The 20498-nt window shown below is 39.2% G+C and overlaps 1 protein-coding gene across 1 annotated transcript in view; it reads left to right on the forward strand.

Annotated features, from left to right (window-relative positions):
* Positions 1 to 20498, forward strand: part of DSCAM (DS cell adhesion molecule) — a gene marked incomplete at its 5' end in the record, with an annotated part of 789264 nt that overhangs the window by 117322 nt on the left and 651444 nt on the right. Inside the window, one exon of the mRNA XM_058427845.1 lies at positions 16702 to 17019. Coding sequence (XP_058283828.1) covers positions 16702 to 17019 — 318 coding nt within the window. The remainder of the gene's footprint in view (positions 1 to 16701; positions 17020 to 20498) is intronic.

Genomic DNA, 20498 nt, shown 5'->3' on the forward strand with positions numbered 1-20498 from the left:
ATTTAAGTGTTGATTGCACTGTCCATGCACTCAGTGCTGTGTGAGCACACGGTTTACAAGGATGACAATGCCCCCTTCGCTGCATTCAAGGTACAAATGTTTTAGCAATGAATAAAGTCACATATACGAACAGTCTCTTGATATGCAAGGGCAAAAATACAGAACTGGATCAGGTGGTATGAGTACAAGGGATGGTAAAGTCAGGTGAGTTTCATTCATGCAGTATTCCCCAATGTCCTCTGGGAAGATAGAGGAGTACCTCATACCTGGAGCCCAGATGCAGGTTTTTTTTCCATCACTGCTTTGGCGACAGTAGGCATTGCTGATAAGAAAAGGCAACTGGACATCTACACTTTGTCATTGCTCCCTCATCCTGCCATAGAATCTTCATTAAAATGGAAATAAAGGAATTTACACACACTGTAAGGACAAAGGGGAAGAGAGATGAGATGCTGGCAGTCATGAGATGCCAATGGCAATGGATTTAACATTGTGGAGAAAACCAAAAGAAGTCATACTAGAGGAAGCCAGTGAGCCAGTCTGTCATTCAGAACAAACCCTGGAAAGGCTGGTAAATTCGAGGGACCAGATTAGACTGGAGTCAATCCTTAAAGAGTCTTTCAAAGTTTTTTTTTTTTTAAATTATCGTCACTCATGACTTAGGGTGTATTTGCATTTATGACAATGGTCATTTATTTTGTTTCTGCAACTTAAACCTGTGCATTACATGAAGAAAGAAATTACTCAAAACATTAGATTTCTGTGAGTCCTTAGGTCAGAGCAAAATGAAAAATGAAGCACTTCTGAACATAGTGAAGTTCTAGCAAAAGAAAATAATGCTCGACAGTGTATTAGTCCATGAGACTAAGAAGAATTTATGTCTTTTTATCATTTCACTTCAGTGTTTTCACTTAATGCTGGAGTGAAAGGTTTAATTACCGAACTTGGATTTTACATTTTTATGCTGAGGTACCACTCAGTCTGTGGTTATAATTCATTTTCTTCTTTAATCAGAGGAGAAATGAGTCAGTTGGCTTTGGTTAACGTCCTCCCCCCCTCCCCTTTGATAATCTTATTTTATGGTTGCCTCACTGCTGTTTTTGTTGCTATTTCACATTGCCATGTTTTTAGACATTCGATTTTGTAAATTTTTTCCTCTCTCTCCAACTCTTTGCCTCTTAATCTGCAGAAAGCAATTCTGTTAACGTTATTGCGATGTTATCTTTATTTCTCACTGTTATTTCTGCTGATTTTCTTCATTTGTAATTCTTTACATAACTCTGCACTCTTTCTTCATTCATTTGTTCTATTCTTGTTCCCCAGTTTTTATGCTTCCAAATCCTAAGGAGCCATTTACATCATTTTGGTTTATTCGTGTGCTTTAGTGCCTGTGATCATAATGCTGTGTCTTCTGCTTCTTCCAAATCGCTAGCCACTTTTCATGCCTTTTGAAACCTTTGAGCTTAAAATGTAAATGCTGGAATGTAGCAAACCACGTACATATTATTCATTACAGAGTCTGTATTCCTCTCTGAAAATGTACACTTAACCCCTAGCAATGTTAATGAGAGTGACTTTCATCCATCCAAAGGGATGGAGAGACTTTTATCTCTAAAATGAATTCCCTATACACATATGGAAATAATTCTCTAGAAATGGATTGCAAACAATACTCAGACATTTTCTGGGTAAAACACTAATTTATTTTTACTTTTTTTCTCCAGAGCTTTGTAAAACCCATGGCAAAAATCAGGCTTTTTCCTTCTTGTTGCAAAATAAGTACAAATATTGGATAAAAAGAACATTCTTACACAAAGTAGCTAAAATCTCAGAAGTGTGTTCTTATAGCACCTCAGAAATTCTTTTTGTCAGCCACTCATCCTTGTGGTCCCTTGATATCTAGATAATGGAATTTAGATTATAGTAGATGATGTATATAAAATACAGATCAAGTGTTACTTCTTAAAAGGAATCTCTTTAATTATATGTAGTATGAAAACCATAATATTTTTCTTTTAAACATTTATGCATTCAATAAAAAATGTGAGGGCTTCTATTATGTATTAGCAGCACACCAGCTGCCTCTAAGAATAAGATTGCATCATCTTGTATGAAGTGTGTTGCCCCTCTTCTAGATTGCAGTGGAGTGGACAAAATAGCTATGAAAACAGTGATGACAATGTGATGCAAGAAGCTGAAAGGTAGGACGTGGTGTCTAGTATGAAAGGTAGAAGACTGGGAATAAATTCTAAGGAATTGGTGTTTAGCTGAGATTCAAAGAATGAGTAGGAGTTAATTGGATAAAGAAGGGTGAAGTGTTCCAGCAAAGAGCCTAGTACCAGCACAGGCCCCAAGTTGGAAAGGGGACTGGGGACCTAGGACACTGAGGAGACCAGCATGGCCAGACCCTAGTGTATGATAGGTGTGAGATGACATTGAATTTTTTCTACTCACAGTTTCTTAACCTCCAACATTCAAGAATGCTACCTACATCTCAACAAAAAACACTGTTACGTTACCCTAATGGTAGTTAGCACTAAAAAAAAAAAAAAAAAAAAAAAAGAGAGACCCAGCTCTCAGTTCTCCTTTTGGATTTTGTATTTTTCACTTTAATTCCAGCAGATTTGCTTCATGTCCTCTGAAGCTCTTTTTATTAGGTACATAGACATTTAGGATTGTTATGTCACCTTGATGAATTGACCACTTTATCATTAGGGAATAACCATCTGTCCCTAGTAATATTTCTTATTCTAAAATCTACTTTGATATTAATATAATCACTCCAACTTTCTTTAGAGTAATGTTAGCTTATATTTTTTTCTACTTTTTTTTTTTTTTTTTACTTTTGGTCTATCAGTTTCTTTATAACAGAATTTCTCCTGGATAGCATATAGTTAGGTATTTATTTTTTATTCAGTCTTACAATGTTTTACTTTTAAGAGTGTTTAGGCAATTTATACTTATTGCCATCATCAGTTTGGTTTCATTTAAACCTATCATCTTGCTAATTGCTCCCTATTTTTTCTATCTGTCCTCTGTTCCTTTATTTTTCTCTTTCCTTCTTTTGGATTAATGGAGTATTTTTTAAATTGTCAATTTTATCGGCATTAAAGGATTAACATGTAAGTTTTGTTTTTATTTTGCTTTGTAAGTGGTTGCTTTTAGAGTTTACAACGTCCATCTCCAAAGTAACATGGCTTACTGTCAAATAAGATTATACCACTTAATTTATAGAAGGACCTTACAACAATAAATTTTTGTTTCCTCCTTCCTTCTGCCTTTGTGCTAATATTATTCATTTTATCTATATGTTACAAACTGCACAATGCATTATTATTGCCTTAACAGTAATGTATCTTTTGATGATGATTTAAAGTGAGAAAATATGATTTTATATTCACCCACATACTTAATATTTTTGTCACTCTTCGTTTCTTTATGAAGTCACAAATTTGCATCTGATATTATTTCTTTTCTTCCTGAAATATTTTAACATTCTTTGTATTGCTAGCCTACTGACAATGAATTCTCAGCTTCGGAATATCTAGAAAGTTATTTTGTCTTTATGAAAATTTTTCTGCATATAGAGCTCTAGGTTGACAGTTTTTCTTTCCTGTATTTTTTTTTAAATGTTTCAAATTTCTCTCTCCTTGTCTTCTGTTTTGCATTGTTTCTGATGAGAAGTGTGCTGTCATTCTTATCTTTGTTTCTCTAAATATAACATGTATTTATTTTTTAATCTGGTCGCCTGTAAGTTTTTTTCTTAATGTTGGATTTGAACAGTTGAAGCATGTGTCATGTTGTGGTTTTCTACATGCTTCTGTTTGGTGTTTGTTGAATTTGATGGATAGTTGAGGTTCTAGTGTTCACTAAAGTTTGAAACTTCTGTATATTAATTGTTCGATTTTTTTTCTGTATCTCATTTTCCTCCTAGAACTCCAATTATATGTATATTAGGCCAAATGATACTGGCCCACATCCCACCAGTTTTGTGTTTACTGTTTTTAAGCCTTTTTAAAATTTGTTTTTCAATTTGTGTGGTTTTAATTGCTCTGTTTTCTGGTTCATTGACAGTTTCTTCTGAAGGGTGTAATCTGCCATTAATCCTATTTGTCTAACTTTCATTTCATGTATTACATTTTGAATCTCTAGAAGTTCCATTTGACTGTTTTATTCGCAGCTTGGCTGTTTGTATTTTCTCCATTTCTCTCATCAATGAGCTCTTCCTTTTTCCTACTGTCTTGTACATATTGACAGAATATTTATAAGAGTAATGTTAATATCCATGCTTGCAAATTGTATCATCTCTCATTTATGTGTCTTTCTATGGAATAGTTTACTCCTAATAATATGCCATATTTCCTTTGTGTCCAATTTTTTATTGAATGACAGACATTATAAATTTTATATTATTGATTGTTGGTTTCTATTAATTATTATCAAAGTTTTTTGTTGTGCAGTTAAATTACTTAGACTCAGTTTGTTCCCTTCTAGGATCACTTTTAAATTTTTTTATGATTAATTTGGCCCCTGCGGCTGTGTGATACACTTCTGAATACTCAATCGGATGTTCCATTTATTAAAAGTTCTTACCTCTTCTGCTGGTTGAAACATGAACTATTTTCTTCCCTGTGTGAGCTTCACAGATTTTCACCTGCTTCTTTCTGGTGTTCCTAATCCAACCTTGGTAGTTTTCTTACAAGCGTGCAAATATCAGCACGCAGTTAAGGACTCATCAACTGGAAGCTTCTTCGGCTCTCTGGAGCTCCCTCTATATATAACTTCCTTCTTTCTGCTTTGTAAATTCTAGCAGCCTTAGTCCCCTCAAGTGTCATATTTGGTCCCCCTAGCCCCACAATATAACCAAGTTTTATTTAAATTTCCTCCTTTTGGAATTGTCTTAGAAACTCAGGAAGTAAGCTGGGCCACTCATAATGTCCACTTTGTTTGTTTCCTTCTTTCATTTTTTTTTTTTTTTCTGTACTGTCTGAAAGTTTAGTTAAGACATAGGGTAAATCCAGTTCTTGTTTCTGTGTTTTTGTTTGTTTGTTGTTTTATGATGGACCGAGACAGAATTTCATATTTCTAAGTGATGACAGTTGCAATGTCATTTCAGGGCTTGGGAGTAGGTAGAATGAGTGAAATACATTAAAGTTAAAGGCAAAATTGCTATAACATACGAGCACATTTTAATAACCTGACTTGGAATCACTTCATAGAAGCCTGGAATGCTTTCCAAGTCATTATGAGCCCATCATTTAACTGATTTGTGCTTGTCTGATCCAGATGACACTGAATTTCTAAGCATTTATCCAAATAAAAAACCATTTTGGAGTCTCAGAATCAGCTAAACGTTATGCCTTCTAGATATGTTTACCTAAGGCTAAGTTATATTCCCTTTCATTTTGGGAAGACCTTTACACAAGCAGTTCATTTTAGTAAGCATACCCACTCACATATTCCTACGAAATCAGTAAAGATAATTTGAACCCAAATGGCGTTTCCATTCAAAATTAATGTACCCAATTTGCAAATTCGATAGCCTGTTTTAGTTCTCATGTTTTCTGCCCTCTCTGAAGCAATTGACAATGTTGAAAACTGTTGGTTAACGTCTCAAAATGTCTTTTTGTTTCTAAAACATTACTCTCTAGGGTTTGAGCTACTGATCTAATTTCCTATTTTTCTCCTCCATGATTCTTTTCCAATTTCTTCAAACTCTTTTAATTTTTTATTTGAAATGTTACATACATGCAAATCACCGTGTACACATGCAGTGTGCCCAGCACACAGATCAAGAAAAAGAACATAGCCTGCACCTTGGATGCCACCTCATGCCCCTTTCCATTCTCTACACCTGACCCCACCCCGACGGGCAAACTTTATTCTGACTCTCAACATCATAGATTAGTTTTTCCTATTTTGATGTTCGATATAAATGGAACAATACAACGTAAATCCTTTTGGCGTCTTTTTGCTTTTCTTCACCATTGTAGTTGTGTGATTTATAATATTTTATGTGCAGATTGTTCATTCTTGTCAGTATGTAGTGATTCAAGGTGCCAATATATCACGATGTATCAATTTTATTATTGATCGATATTTGGTAAGTTTTTAGTTTGTGACTGTTACAACTAGTTGCTGCTGTAGATATTCCAGCGTGTATTTTTTGATGAACATATGCATGAGCTTTTGTTGTATAAATACTTAGGAGTGAAATTGTTGAGTCACAATGCACACATGTGTTCCCTTTAGTAGAGGCTGATAATTTTCCACAATAATTTTACTGATTTACATTACTACCTGCATTGTTTGAGGGTCTTGTTGCTCCACATTCTCAAGACCCTCAATATATTCTGTCTTTTCCATTGTAGTTATTTTGGTGGATGTGTAGTAGTACCACATTGTACTTTTAATTTACTTTTTCTTGATGACCAATGGCATTGAAGCACTTTTTAATGTGCTTTTTGGCCATTTATATATTGGCCTTTCTAAAGTGGCTGTTCACACCTTGTGTGTGTGTGTGTTTTTCTTTTTTGGAGACAAGGTCTCACTGTGTCTGTCAGGCTGGAGTGCAGTGGTGCGATCTCGACTCACTGCAACTTCTAATTCTGGGATTCAAGTGATCCTCCTACCGCTGCTTCCTGAGTAGCTGGGACTACAGGAGCATGCCACCATGCCCAGCTAATTTTTGGTAGAGAGAGGTCTTGCTGTGTTCCCCAGGCTGGTCTTGAATTCCTGGGCTCAAGTGATCCACACACCTCAGCCTCCAAAAGTGCTGGGATTACAGGCATGAGCTACTGCACCCAGCACTTTTGTCCATTTTTGTTGGACTATCTTTTTATATTGGTGTGTAGGAGTTCATTATGTATTTTGGGTACAAATCTTTTGTCAAATATTTTCCTTCCTTATAAAATACTACCTATCCCTGAGGATTTACTTCTGGTTTTTGTCTCTTCTTGTTCTTTACACTTGATATGATTTGGCTGTATCCCCACCCAAATCTCATCTTGAATTCCCACATGTTTTGGGAGGGACCCTGGTGGGAGGTAATTGAATCATGGGGGCAGGTCATTCCCATGCTGTTCTCATGATAGTAGGTCTCACGAGATCTGACGGTTGTTATAAGGGGAAGTTTTCCTGCACAAGTTCACTCCCTTTACCTGCTGCCAACCATGTAAGACGTGACTTGCTCCTCCTTGCCTTCCACCAGGATTGTGAGGCTTCCGAGCCATGTGGAACTGTAAGTCCAATTAAATCCCTTTCCCTTGTAAATTGCCCAGTCTTGGGTATGTCTTTATTAGCAGTGTGAAAACAAACTAATACAACACTTTTCTTGGAATATCTCACCCAGTGATAGACTTAAATTTCCCTGGCTGCCAAATCTGCCTCTAGGGTCTTGGACTCCTATTTCCAATTTGCTATTGGGTGGCCCAAGGGCAGTGCCCTCTTTACCTTAGTGAAACTGACATGTTGTTTCCTTTACCAACCAGCTCTGTCTTGTAGGCTGTCTTTGTAATAGTGTAACTGTGCAACTGGGCATGCAAGCAATTACATTTGCCTCATATTGACTTTTCTTATTTTCTTCACTCTTATTGCTCCCACATCCCTGCCCACCAATGCTGGTAGGATCATTTCAGACATATCCATAATTAGGCCTTTTTTCTCCCTTCACACCACCAATGCCCAGCTGGCCTAGACCCCCAGCAGAGCAGTCTAGCCAGGCTTTCTGCCTGCAGTCTTCTCTCCCTGTCTGCTCAGTGTTTACTTTCTCAAACTTCAATTTGGGAAATTGATTGTTGTTTGTCGAAACTTTCAATGACTCCCTACTTTTTAAAATAGCTTTATTAAAATATAATTTATATACCATAAAAAGAATCCACTTAAAGCATGCAGTTTAGTGGTTTTTAGTATAGTCACAGATAAGGTGCCTTCACCACAGTCAATTTTAGCAGATTTCCATCACTTCAAAAGAAACCCTGTACCTTTTAGCTATCACCCTCTTATCCTGTCTCGTCACCCAGTCCTAACCATAAGTAAGCCACTAATTGACTTTCTGTCTCTACAGATCTCCCTCTTCTGGACATTTTATATGAATGGAATCATACAGTATGTGGCGTTTTGTGGCTGTAATTGAGGGTCATCCCCATTGTAGCTTGTGCCAGTTCTTCACTCTATTTTATTGCTGAGTGATATCCCATTGTAAGGCTAAGCCACATTTTGCTTACCTATTCTTCAGGGGATAGACATGTAGGCTGTTTCCATCATTGGCCGTTATACATAATGCTGCTTTAAACATTTGCTCACAGTTTTGTGTGGACGTATGGTTTCATTTCTCCTGGGTCTGTGCCTAATTGTTTTTACTGTCTGCAGGGCTGAGTGCATGCTTTTTATCTTGGCACCTGACACTCTTTACCATCTTGACTTCATAATCAGCACCTGGAATGTAACCTCCTGGAGGTCAGCACCCTTCCACGCCTTGGTTATTAGTGTGTCTGCTGGTCTTGGCACAGTGCCAGATACGTGGTAGGTGCTGAAGGGTGTTTCCAAGATAAATGAATCTAAGGAACCTGTAGCTCTCTCTCCTAATCGTGCAACACTTGGAGCTGTGCATTGAATTTCCTGCTTCCCAGCACCTTTTTATTTCTCTCCTGACTGGGACAACTGAATGTCCTAATATTTTTTAAGACTTCTGCCTAGAATGTACTTTTCTTTCCTCATCTGGAAAGTTGTTTCCATTTTTCCTAGGTCAGATTAGTTTCTCTGTCACTTATGCTTCTGTTGCATTTTGTGAATGTTTCTGTCATAACCTTCGGCAAATAGAATTATAATTGACCTCCCTATGTGAACTAGAGTACCTTTCAGACTAAAATTTCCTTGGCAGTAGTACCAGGATTTGTTCTATCTTGCATTACTGGGCCCTTACACAAGACCTGGTACATAGTAGGTGCTCAATAAATATCATTGCATCAGTGAATGCTTGTGTCACTGCCTACTGCAAAATTCCTCCCACGTCTCCTCTTTTCACCCTGCCCTGTTTGAATTTTAAGAAAAGCTAAAATATTGATTTATTTTCTTTTTGGTGTAACATTCTTCTTTATGTTTGTCACTGGAGCCTTGGTTATGCCATCTGTTACAGCGATGTAAAATACTGAGAAGTCTGCAACTGAAGAAACAATTCTCCAAGGTCCCTCCCATTAGCTCCCTTAGTGTTGGTACCCCAGGATTTTCAACCCGGAATTTCACAAGATTGCACTGAATGTTTCATTTAGCTTTCTGTTATGAACCCATGGTTATTTTTTAGGAACTTTCACACACACACACACACACACACACACACACACACACACACACACACAATTCACATTAAGGTTGCCTCTGCCCTCACTGGAGGAAGCAAATGTTACTGTATTAAAGAGGGGGAGGCACTCTATAAAAAGAAGTGCTATTATTTAGGCAGATGGATGGTCCCTTAGATGGAAGAAACAAAAGCTGTTGGAATATAGTTTGGGTTTTCTTTTGCCTGTGGCCATATGATGTGTCTCTTAGAGAATGAGTTTATGTTACATTATTAAACCCTGTGGCACGAAGGAGAAAGACTAATGTAAAATTCTCTAAAAATATAAGGAGAAGTGACAGTAATCCCCCGTAGGTCGCTTATCTCTTTAACTACTAGGATTAAACATTTATTTATCATTTTTTTCCTGCAGTCATTTAAATAATTTCACAAGCTGGCTTGTGGAATGAGATTTTCAATAAGAAACTATACATTTAATTAAGCAATGTTTCTTGTATACATTTACATTTTTAAAGTCTTGCTATTCTTAACAAGACTACTTTTAGGATACAAGAGGATAAATTCAAATATGACCAAATTTTGCTTAGTTCAAATTACCCACAGTCGGGTTGATAGAAAAATAATGTAGGGAAAAAAAATAAAAGAATCCTGGTGGAATTAATTAGCCTTGAAGAGTGACAGTTACCTCATTCCTAACAATATGTTTGGGGTAATGTCAGTTTCTTAGAAAGCTCAAATGTAAAATTACAGTGCTACTATCAGCATTTTTATTTGAGTTGAAAACTGCCGTGTTGAACTATTAACTATGCTTCTGATCTGAACCGATTTCTTAGTTAGCAATAATTTTCATATTCTGACTTATGAAGCATTGCTAAAGACTTCAGTTATGGTTGGGAGAGAAAACTATAAAACACTTATGACTTGATGAACACCCCTGCCTCTCTTCTCTGTGGGTAAGATCTATCACTTGTACAAAATGTGTTTTTCTCTGCCACCTTTTGACAAATGGTGTTCACTGTGCTTCCCAGCTTAGTCATAGCCCCAACTGGCCCTGGAGGGCAAACTCTTAGTTTCTGCCAGTGATGGAGACCAAGAGAAAAAAGATGGATGTTTCAAGTAAGATACCTGGAGGATGCTAAATCTCATGGACACAGCTTCCCCTAGATCTGACTTTCTGGAATAAAGGCAGGCATATAATGAAACTAATATAGTGATGTGAAAAGGCCTCACCTATTCTGTATGAGTGTGAAGAGTGAAACTTCCGTGAATAGTTGTCTTGGTTCATTTTCTGCTACTAAAACAATACACAGACTGAGTAAATTATAAACAAAAGAAGTTTATTTGGCTCATCCTCTGGAGGCTGAGAAGTCCAAGGCCATCAGGTGAGGGTCATCCTAGGTGGAAGGATGAAAGACAGAAGCAAGTGCTCAGGATAGAAAGAAAATGGAGGCATAATGTATTATATTATAAGGAGCTCACTCCTGTGATAATGACATTAATCCATTTATGAGGGATCTGCCTCTTATGAGTCACCTTTTAAAGTTTCCACCTCCCAATACCATTACCCTGGTGATTAAATTTCAACGTGAGTTTTGGCAGGAACATTCAAATCATGGTATTCTGCCCCGGCCTCCCGAAACTTCTAACATACAAAATGCGTTCATTTCATCCCAGTACCCCAAAAGTCTTAACTAGTTCCAGCATCAGTTTGAAAGTCCAAAGTCTCATCTGAATCAGATATGAGTGAGACTCAGGCATGATTCATCTAGGGGCAAATTCCCTCCAGCCGTGAGCTATGAAGCAAAGAAAGCTATCTAATTCCAAAACTCAGTGGCGAGACAGGAACAGGATGGACGTTCCCATTCCAAAAAGGAGAAAGAGGCAGGAAGAGGTAACAGGTTTCAAGTAAATCTAAAACCCAACGGAGAAAACAACCTTAAGTTTAAAGCTGGATAATAAACCCCTTTAATTCCATGTCCCTCACCCGGGGCACACTGGGGTGGGGATTGGGTCCCCAGGGCCTCAGGAAAAGCTGCCTTGATGGCTTTGTTGGGCTCTTGGGCTCAGTTCACCAAGCAGCTCTCATGGGTTTGGAGTCTTGTGTCTGCAGCTCTCCCAGGCTGATGTTATGTGCTGGTAGCTCTACAGTTCTGGGATCTCAGGGCCAGCCCCACTTCCGTGGCTGCACTAGGGACAGTCTCTGCTGCAGCTCTGGCCCATTAATTCTTCTCAGCACTGCCCTAATGGGGACTGTTTGTGCCGGCTCCACCTCTAAAACAAGTCTCTGCCCAGGGCCCCAGGCTTTCTGGGAGGTCTTTGAAGTTTAGGTGGAGAAAGGCATGCCCCACAACTTTTGCATTCTGCGCACCTGCAGAATTAACACAACATGGATGCCACCAAAGTTTATGATTAGTACCTTCCAGAGCAGCAGGTTAAGCCAGGCCTGGGACCACTTGAGCCATGGCTGGGGCAGCTGAGGAATACTTTGTCACAATGAAGTGGACAGGTCCTGAGACAGCTTGGGTAGCAAGCCACGGGGAGTGCCCCGGCCTAGTTATTAGCTCATCTAGTTATTAGATTAATGTCTCCTCTGCCTCCCCCTACTTCTTCCTCTATTGGGACAATCTAAAGTTGGTGCTTAGTGTTTAAACGACTGGTTACATGACCATTTAGTTTCCTAACAAGATGTAGTGCTAAAATGCATGAGCTCATTCCACCATACCAAATCTTGACCACCATATGCCATCCTCATAACTTTCTAACAGTTCTTCCTAATGAAGTTTTCTTTCTAGGCTATAGTAGGCCAGGAATCTCATTATACTTGCCCTTCCTCATCCCCACACCAACATATTTATTGATATATTTACTAAACTTAGTTAAAGAATGAAGTTTTGCCATGTGCACTCTAAGGTATGTTTGTGCAAGGAGAGACAGCAATCCTTCCCATCTCTCTCTAGTGAGGTTAGGGGTTAACCTTCTTGGTTTTACTAAATAGAAGTCTACATTCCATATAGGCACACGAGAGCAAGTTTCCTAATATAACTATGACTCAACACACATCTCAATGCCCTGCAGGATTCTGTGTCATTGACCACTGTGTTTATACTGATAAACTTTTCTATAATTGAAGCCTTTGGCCCTGGTAACATTGCCATCCTATATGACACCATTGAAAAGTTAGAGTTTTCATTGGTGCCATATATGCCCTAACAGCCAGAGTAACCCTCAGATCTCACCCCAGTAGTGGACCTGTCAGGTAGATGTCATCTGCCAACATCTCCAAGGAGGTGTGTAGGTCTTCAAGTGTGGGATCATCCGTGTTATTTCCAGCATTGTTGAACAAGACACTTCTTGAGACGCACAGATTGACAATAGCTTTTGATGCTTCCCCGGATCAAGGAGAAAGAGGGTCTTTTCAGGGGCCCTTCTACTTTGGGGACATCTACATTGTGTGTCCCTCGCAGGGGAGCAGAATTCACATCAGTATGTAGACTTTCCTGTTCATAGTGGAAGGAAGGGGGCCACAGTTTGTAAGCATCTCTCTATATCATGACCTCGCTGAAGGCTTTCGTCTGTACCCTCCAACCTTCTCTCTCTCTTTCTCTCTCTCTCTCTCTCTCTCTCTCTCAACTTCTATACAGTCAGTTCCTAAACTGTGAGAGGTAATTCTAATCTACTTTAAAAAAATGTAATTTTGTAAAATAGAAATTCCAAAAATACTTCAAAAGTTTACATTATATTAACAGAAGTTTGACATACCACATGAATTATGAGATGGGAAAATGAAAAAAAAATGGGAACAGTGAATGCACCAACTAGCATTTACAAAACACACACAGCTTGCTAGGCATTAGGCTTAGGCCTATGAGCTCATTGAATATGTGAAGTTTAACTAAAAATCAAAATGTTTATATAATAGATGTTAGATTCTTACATGAGTATGTTTTCATAAAACAAACTACACATTGTCACTGTCCGGATTCAATGGGTTCCCCAAAACATAACAGCCTGAGAGTCTTAGTTGTGTCATTGCCTTATTCAGTGTAATAATTATTGCTTGTAAAAATGTTTTAATCCAGTGATAATCCAGGTTTAGTACTTTCTTCCATCTTGGTGTATTTTATTTATTGCTCATGCTCTATTGGGGAGCTTACATGGGATGTTAGTTGGCACTTTCTGATTACTTTATTTAAGATAGAAAAACATTTCAGAAAGACATGGTTGTAGAGGGTAACTAGCAGAGCCTCATTTGATGTCTCATGTTGAGTTACCTGAAGGGAGATGCTCAGAGGAAGAGTTGCATGCAGAAGGCCTCCTGGGAGTATATTCTCAAGAGACACATCAGCAAGGGTGTGAGGAAGGCAGAATGGGTGGAGGGAGAAGCTCCTCTGCAAAGCTCTGATGATAGCGGTCTCAGGTGGGATGCACCTTCAGCATTGTTGCCACTTAACACGAGGGGGCCAGGCTTGTGGAGCCACCTTTGACCAGTCACTCCCTGCAGGCCTCAGACAAGGCAGTTGCCTGTAACTGGGGCTGGTTCCCAGTGTAGGACTCAACATAGGACCTTTCCAGCTGCTTTGGGGCAGAATGCATTGGCGCTAAAGAGGAAATTTGAAGGGAGCCCCACAGCGTCCACCAAGTGGCAGCAGGGCAGAACATGCTGTGAGTAGAGCCAACCACATCTATGCAGCCTTGTGCCAATGCTTGGATGCTGTGCTTCCTAACGGCAGGGTGGAGACCACCCGCTACCCTCACATTTAGTGAGCAGATTAAATCTTATTATTATGAGTCCAATCACCTTCGTAAATAGTGTTAATTTCTTCATCTCTTTCTTACCAAATCATGTCAACTAACTACAGGCAAAGTGAGGGGCACATGTATTTTATTACATAGACTTAGTGGCAACCCCGGCACACAGCAGGAGCCTGTAACCCCTCAGCTCCGCACCACGGAGAAAGACGAGATCTGGAAGCACAGGCCATAGACCCACTCTATACAGAGCTGCCTCTAATCCCCACACAAATGAGGGGTACTCTTATGCCACATTTGGTTCTAAGATAAGAAAACATAAATCTCAAAAGCCTTCATCAGAAAGACAATCTAGTTCTGCCACCTCCTAGCCCTGCGTTTGTGTTCAAGTGACAGCCTGTATCCTGTGTCCTTGGTCAAGTGACAGCCCTGTGAATCTCCATGTCATCGTCTGCAAAGTAGAGCCTTTATTTACCTAGCAGAGCTGTTGTTCATCTCGAGTGTTATAAGGTTGGCTGGTATGAGGTACTATGAGGCATACAATAAATGTTATTCTCACTTCTGACCAGTGAAGTTCATTCGAAATATCTGGGGCTTCTCTTCTCTCTTACAAATATGTAACTAGGTATGCACCTGCTTTAGAAAGTCATGGAGAAGCTCAGATGTGTGACAAGTAGGCCTTCATTATATTTATAAATCTTTTATTTAACTTGTACATTCTGGAAGTCATGTTTTATTTCTTCACATAACCAACACTCCAGAAACATTTGTTATAGGCCCTTAAATGAATTAAAAAGCCAAATGTATATAAACACATTTGCTGATATTTACTCGTAGAAGTGAAAAGAGAAACAATTTAAATGAAAAGAGCAGAAAAACAGTTCATAAGAATATGTATAAATTGTGCATTGACTGATATTTACTTGTGAAGTCTGTATAGAACCATGGAATAATGTAGATGATGTATAAGAGAATGAAACAGTTATAAAAATGGTACATTTTATGTATGTACACTTTAATATGATATAATTATATAGATAAGGCATGGAGGCAGGTGGACCATAAGGGAAATGTCAAAATCAAAACAGACACTGTAGGCTGGTGGAGTTGAGTCATGCTTTTGTCAAAATTCTCTTTATCATTACGTCCTATTTTAAATAAAAAGTGTATTCTTGATTTGACACTGTATTTTCTGATAACGGTGCTTTTTTAACATGCTTTACAAACAACTTAAATTTACAAGAAAAAACACATCAAAAAGTGGGCAAAGGACATAAGCAGACACTTCTCAAAAGGAGACATTTATGCAGCCAACAAACATGAAAAAAAGCTCATCACTGGTATTAGAGAAATGCACATCAAAGCCACAATGAGATACCATCTCATGCCAGTTAGAATGGTGACCATTAAAAAGTCAGGAAACAACCGATGCTGGAGAGGATGTGGAGAAATAGGAACGCTTTAACACTGTTGGTGGGAGTGTAAATTAGTTCAACCATTGTGGAAGACAGTGTAGAGATTCCTCAAGGATCTAGAACCAGAAATACCATTTGACCCAGCAATCCCATTACTGGGTATACATGCAAAAGATTATAAATTATTCTACTATAAAGACACATGCACACATATGTTTATTGTGGCACTATTCACAATAGCAAAGACTTGGAACCAACCCAAATGCCCATCAATGATAGACTGGATAAAGAAAATGTGGCACATACACACCATGGAATACTGTGCAGCCATAAAAAAGGATGAGTTCATATCCTTTGCAGGGATGTAGATGGAGCCGGAAACCATCATTCTCAACAAACAAACACAGGAACAGAAAACCAAACACCTCATGTTCTCACTCATAAGTGGGAGTTGAACAATGAGAACACATGGACACAGGGAGGGGAACATCACATACTGGAGCCTGTTGGGGTTGGGGGGCTAGGGGAGGGAGAGCATTGGGAGAAATACCTAATGTAGATGACGGGTTGATGGGTGCAGCAAACCACCATGGCACGTGTATACCTATGTAAAAACCTGCACATTCTGTACATGTATCCCAGAACTTAAAGTATAATAAAAAATAATAAAATGCTTTACATGTGATTTTCAATTTTAATTAAAAATGTGGCGAATTTCATTCCATAATAACCCTCAGTGTACCTAGTAAAGAGAGCAATTTGATCCCAGCAACAAGATCTAGGCATTCACACATTCAGCTTCCCTTTACTGAGAGTCCAGCGAGAGCTGGGCTCTATGCTCCAGGTAATAGTGGGAGTAAATTAAGACCTTGTCCTCATGAGGCTTATCTCTAGTGGCAGAAGATAGACAATAAGTGAATACAAAATATATACAGTCCAATGGTGGTCAGTGTGGGGAGAGAACAGGGTTTGGGGCATGAGGCCAAAAACCAGTCTATTAAAAATTAACATCCAGGATAACTTAACAGTTTGTGTACAAAGTGTGAAATTAGGATGGCGCCTTATTTTTTAGTATCAGCCTGTCTGCTCATAGCATTTTGAGAAAATTTGAATTATTTGGTTTTATTTGAGCCTGAGCCTCATGATTAATTTTCAAGATAACTTTCTGAGGCGAGACATTGAACTGCAAATGTCAAAGGCATGTTTTACTTACCCATGGATCCCTGTGTTGTCTTCTTGCAGTTTTCAGTGAAGACCTACACTCCAGCCTCTACTTTGTCAATGCATCTCTGCAAGAGGTAGTGTTTGCCAGCACCACGGGGACTCTGGTGCCCTGCCCCGCAGCAGGCATCCCTCCTGTGACTCTCAGATGGTACCTAGCCACGGGCGAGGAGATCTATGATGTCCCCGGGATCCGCCACGTCCACCCCAACGGCACTCTCCAAATTTTCCCCTTCCCTCCTTCGAGCTTCAGTACCTTAATCCATGATAATATTTATTATTGCACAGCTGAAAATCCTTCAGGGAAAATTAGAAGTCAGGATGTCCACATCAAGGCTGGTGAGTACAGCTCTGGGCTTTGTTTTTTCTGTGCCTGCTTGGGGTGGGAGGATAATGACAATGACAAATAGCAAAATGCCGTCGCAGCAGAGAACCAATGAAAACCCGATCATCAGTTCATTCTGACCTTGCTGATGACTTCTTTAAGATCTCCTTGTTTAGATTTCAAAGTGCCTTACATTGTTGGAACTAAACCTTAAGAGAAAGCAGTGATTAGCAAGTTGGCAAGTTCTCACATCCCAGCCACCTTATATTTTGTCTAATTTGATACTCTAATTCAAATTTTCAGTGTCTCAAACCCAATGTGTTTGCTTCCACCCCTCCTTTTTCCCACTTGCCCTTCCCCTACCCCATCCTAGGGGAGGAGAAAGAGAGAAAAAAAAATGACAAATGGTTGGGCTGGAATAAAACCATAGCGTCAAGATGTACTGTTATGGAAACAGAATCAATCTAATATCCTTGCTTTCCTTGTGAAATAGAAAGGCTATTTTAACATTTTTGACTGTATCACATGTTGCTGAAATGTTGTCAGTACATAAATCCTGAATGGGCTATGTTCCTTTTAACAACATATTGTGTCTTTTTTTAATCACCATTGCTACAAGTCAACCCAGGAAAGAATACTGCCTGAGATACACAGACATCAAGGGCTATATATACAGGACAGATTGTGTGGTTCTATAGATTTAACAAAGCCCTGCAAAACAAACTCACAGCTAGACTCCTGTTAGCAAACAGCATTTTAATTTTTTTAAGTCTAGCTCTGAGATACTTGTGCAGACTGACATAATATAATAGCAGGGCGAAGAGAGTGTGACTTTGATTTTTTTCTTATACACCAGGTAGCTGGGGGAGCTTTGCAATAATTTCTTCAGTAAGTGAGTAGGTGCTGGTAGAAGACATCACAACACGAGAAAAATATGAGGTGTTTCTGAATTCCTGCATATGATCTCTTTGATGTAAGCCATCAAACATTAGACTATGACTCATGCTGCTAGCTAGTCATTTTCCCAACTATATTTTGATCTTTGTGATATGCTCATGAATTCCAAGACCTGCGTGAGAATTCACATAAGAAAGAAAAAAAGGATTGTCTTTAATCAAGATATATGAAAATTTGATGTGTCAAATAATTACAATGCAATTTGTATAGGGATCTCTAAACCTGACAAACAGGGAGATATAGTGAATGACTTTTACTGGGAAGACTGCACATTTTAATGATGTGTTATAAAAGCGTATTTATAATCTACAAAACACCACTTATAGGGAAACCTAGAATTTCAAACAGCTCTATCTGTATGTATTAATCTATTATGTCTGCCTTGGATTTTCTGTCAGATAAAGGAATGAAATGCTTACTCCTGTTTTAACTATCATCTTCTAAATTAGTCATAGAATTCATTGTTTTTGCATGACACTGAAAGTTTTAGAGCATGGAAATTGCATCATCTTGTCTGGCGTCTGTGCTACCTGCCTCTTCCTACCCAGTTGTGCTTTTACTATTTATGTGCTGGCGTTCTTGACATCTGAAACCCTGCGGACTATGAATCCAGCATATAGATGACTACTGTATCAGTTTGAACGTATAAGATGGGCAGTCATATTACCCAAATCAAATTTCTCTCCTGATTTCATTTTGCTTTTTATTATGAACACGTAATGGTTATAATAATCTTTTAGGTTGTTCACTGGATACTTGAAAATCTTTTTTTTCATCCTGTTTATGTAAATGTGAGTACAGAACTGGAAGCTTGTTCAAAAAGACAGATGAAGGGCATAAATGCTACCCTTCGACAGCTGAAGGGTAGGTTTGAGGGCGATGACTGCTTACTCATGGGGGATCCTCTTCTGTATCAGGTCATCCTAAATGTCTAAATATCCCTGTAGATTGGTGTTTGGATTTTCCTGGAATAAGCTATTAGGTAGAATGACTTCATAATCTTTCCTTTGGCAGCACAAGGGATTCTCATTCTTAATTTTCAGAAATTTTGACCTAGGTCTGGGTGCTAGCAATTGAAGGAAGCTTTACTCACCGTGTCTCAGTAATCATCAATCCTACTTCTAACGTAAGATATTTTCTTGCCTATTCTGAGAGCTGGAATGCAGGTGGGCCACTTGAGACAGTATTGCTCCTTACCCAGGCAGCCTTTGCTACACAGCAAGTAGCAATCAATCAGCCGCCTGATCCTGGGCAAGACAGAAGATTTATCATGATTGTTTTCTCCTTAGCAAACTGTGCTTGCTTTTTTTACTGTCGTGGTGTGACCGGATCTGGGCATGCAAGTCCTCCTCCGGTTCAGCCTTCTCCTACCTCAGCCTCTCCGAGTGGGATTAGTAGAGACGGGGTTTCACTGTGTTAGCCAGGATGGTCTCCATCTCCCACCCTCCTGATCCGCCTGCCTCGGCCTCCCAAAGTGCTGGGATTACAGGCGTGAGCCACCGCGCCAGGCTGCAAACTGCTTTCTAACATTTGACTAGGACTTTTGCTTGTGGCCGAGATGGAGGTGCGGGAGCCACATTTACCCTTTTATCTGAAACAACCAAAAACCAGTGTCCTGAGGCTGATACGGTTTAATCTATGTCCGCACCCAAATCTCACCTTGAATCATAATCCCCATAATCCCCGTGGGTCCTGGGAGGGACCCAGCAGATGGTCATTGAATCATGGGGTAGGTTTCCCCCATTCTGTTCTCGTGAGAGTGAGTGAATCTCACGAGATCTGATGGTTTTATAAGCATCTGGCACTTCCCTTGCTTGCATGCATTCTCTCTCCTGCCACCGTGCGAAGAGGTGCCTTATGCCATGATTGTACGTTTCCTGAGGCCTCCCCAGCCAGTCGGAACTGTGAGTTAATTAAACCTCTTTTCTTTATAAATTACCCAGTCTTGGCTATTTCTTCATAGCAGTGTGAGAACAGACTAATACAACCAACCAAAAAAACAAACAACAAAAAATGCAGACAAAATATCTGAAGCAACCATTTTCAAGACTGGACCTCAGGCAGTAGAGGAAAGCAGTCTTTAAGGGGCTGGAAATAAGATGTGTCCTATGATTGCCTTATGCTTCGGGATAAACAATATCAAAATCTGCACATAAATTTGTATAGCAGCTTTATTCATAATTGCCAAAAAGGGGAAGCAACAAAGATGTTCTTCAGTATGTGAGTGGATGGGGATAAAGAATCTGTCCTTGACTAACTTTGGAAAGGCTCCTCCGAGCCCTCCTCTCAACTAGTTCTCAACCTTAGCTTTTCATGTCTGGTCTCTTGTCCCCAGCTTTAGCAAGAATTCTGCTGAATCATCCCCTTACTCTTGATACTTGATCGCTCTTAATATCTGATCAAGTTCTTCCTGTCCCACCTTTGATGTATACATATTTGGCCTAACTTTAGCAAGAATCTGTTAGGCCAGTTTAGCAAGAATCCTCATCCTATAAACCCTCACTTATCCTTGTTGAATATGAAGTTGAATTACCCT

Source organism: Hylobates moloch, unplaced genomic scaffold (assembly GCF_009828535.3).
Source record: "Hylobates moloch isolate HMO894 unplaced genomic scaffold, HMol_V3 SCAFFOLD_14, whole genome shotgun sequence".
NCBI classification, from domain to species: domain Eukaryota; kingdom Metazoa; phylum Chordata; class Mammalia; order Primates; family Hylobatidae; genus Hylobates; species Hylobates moloch.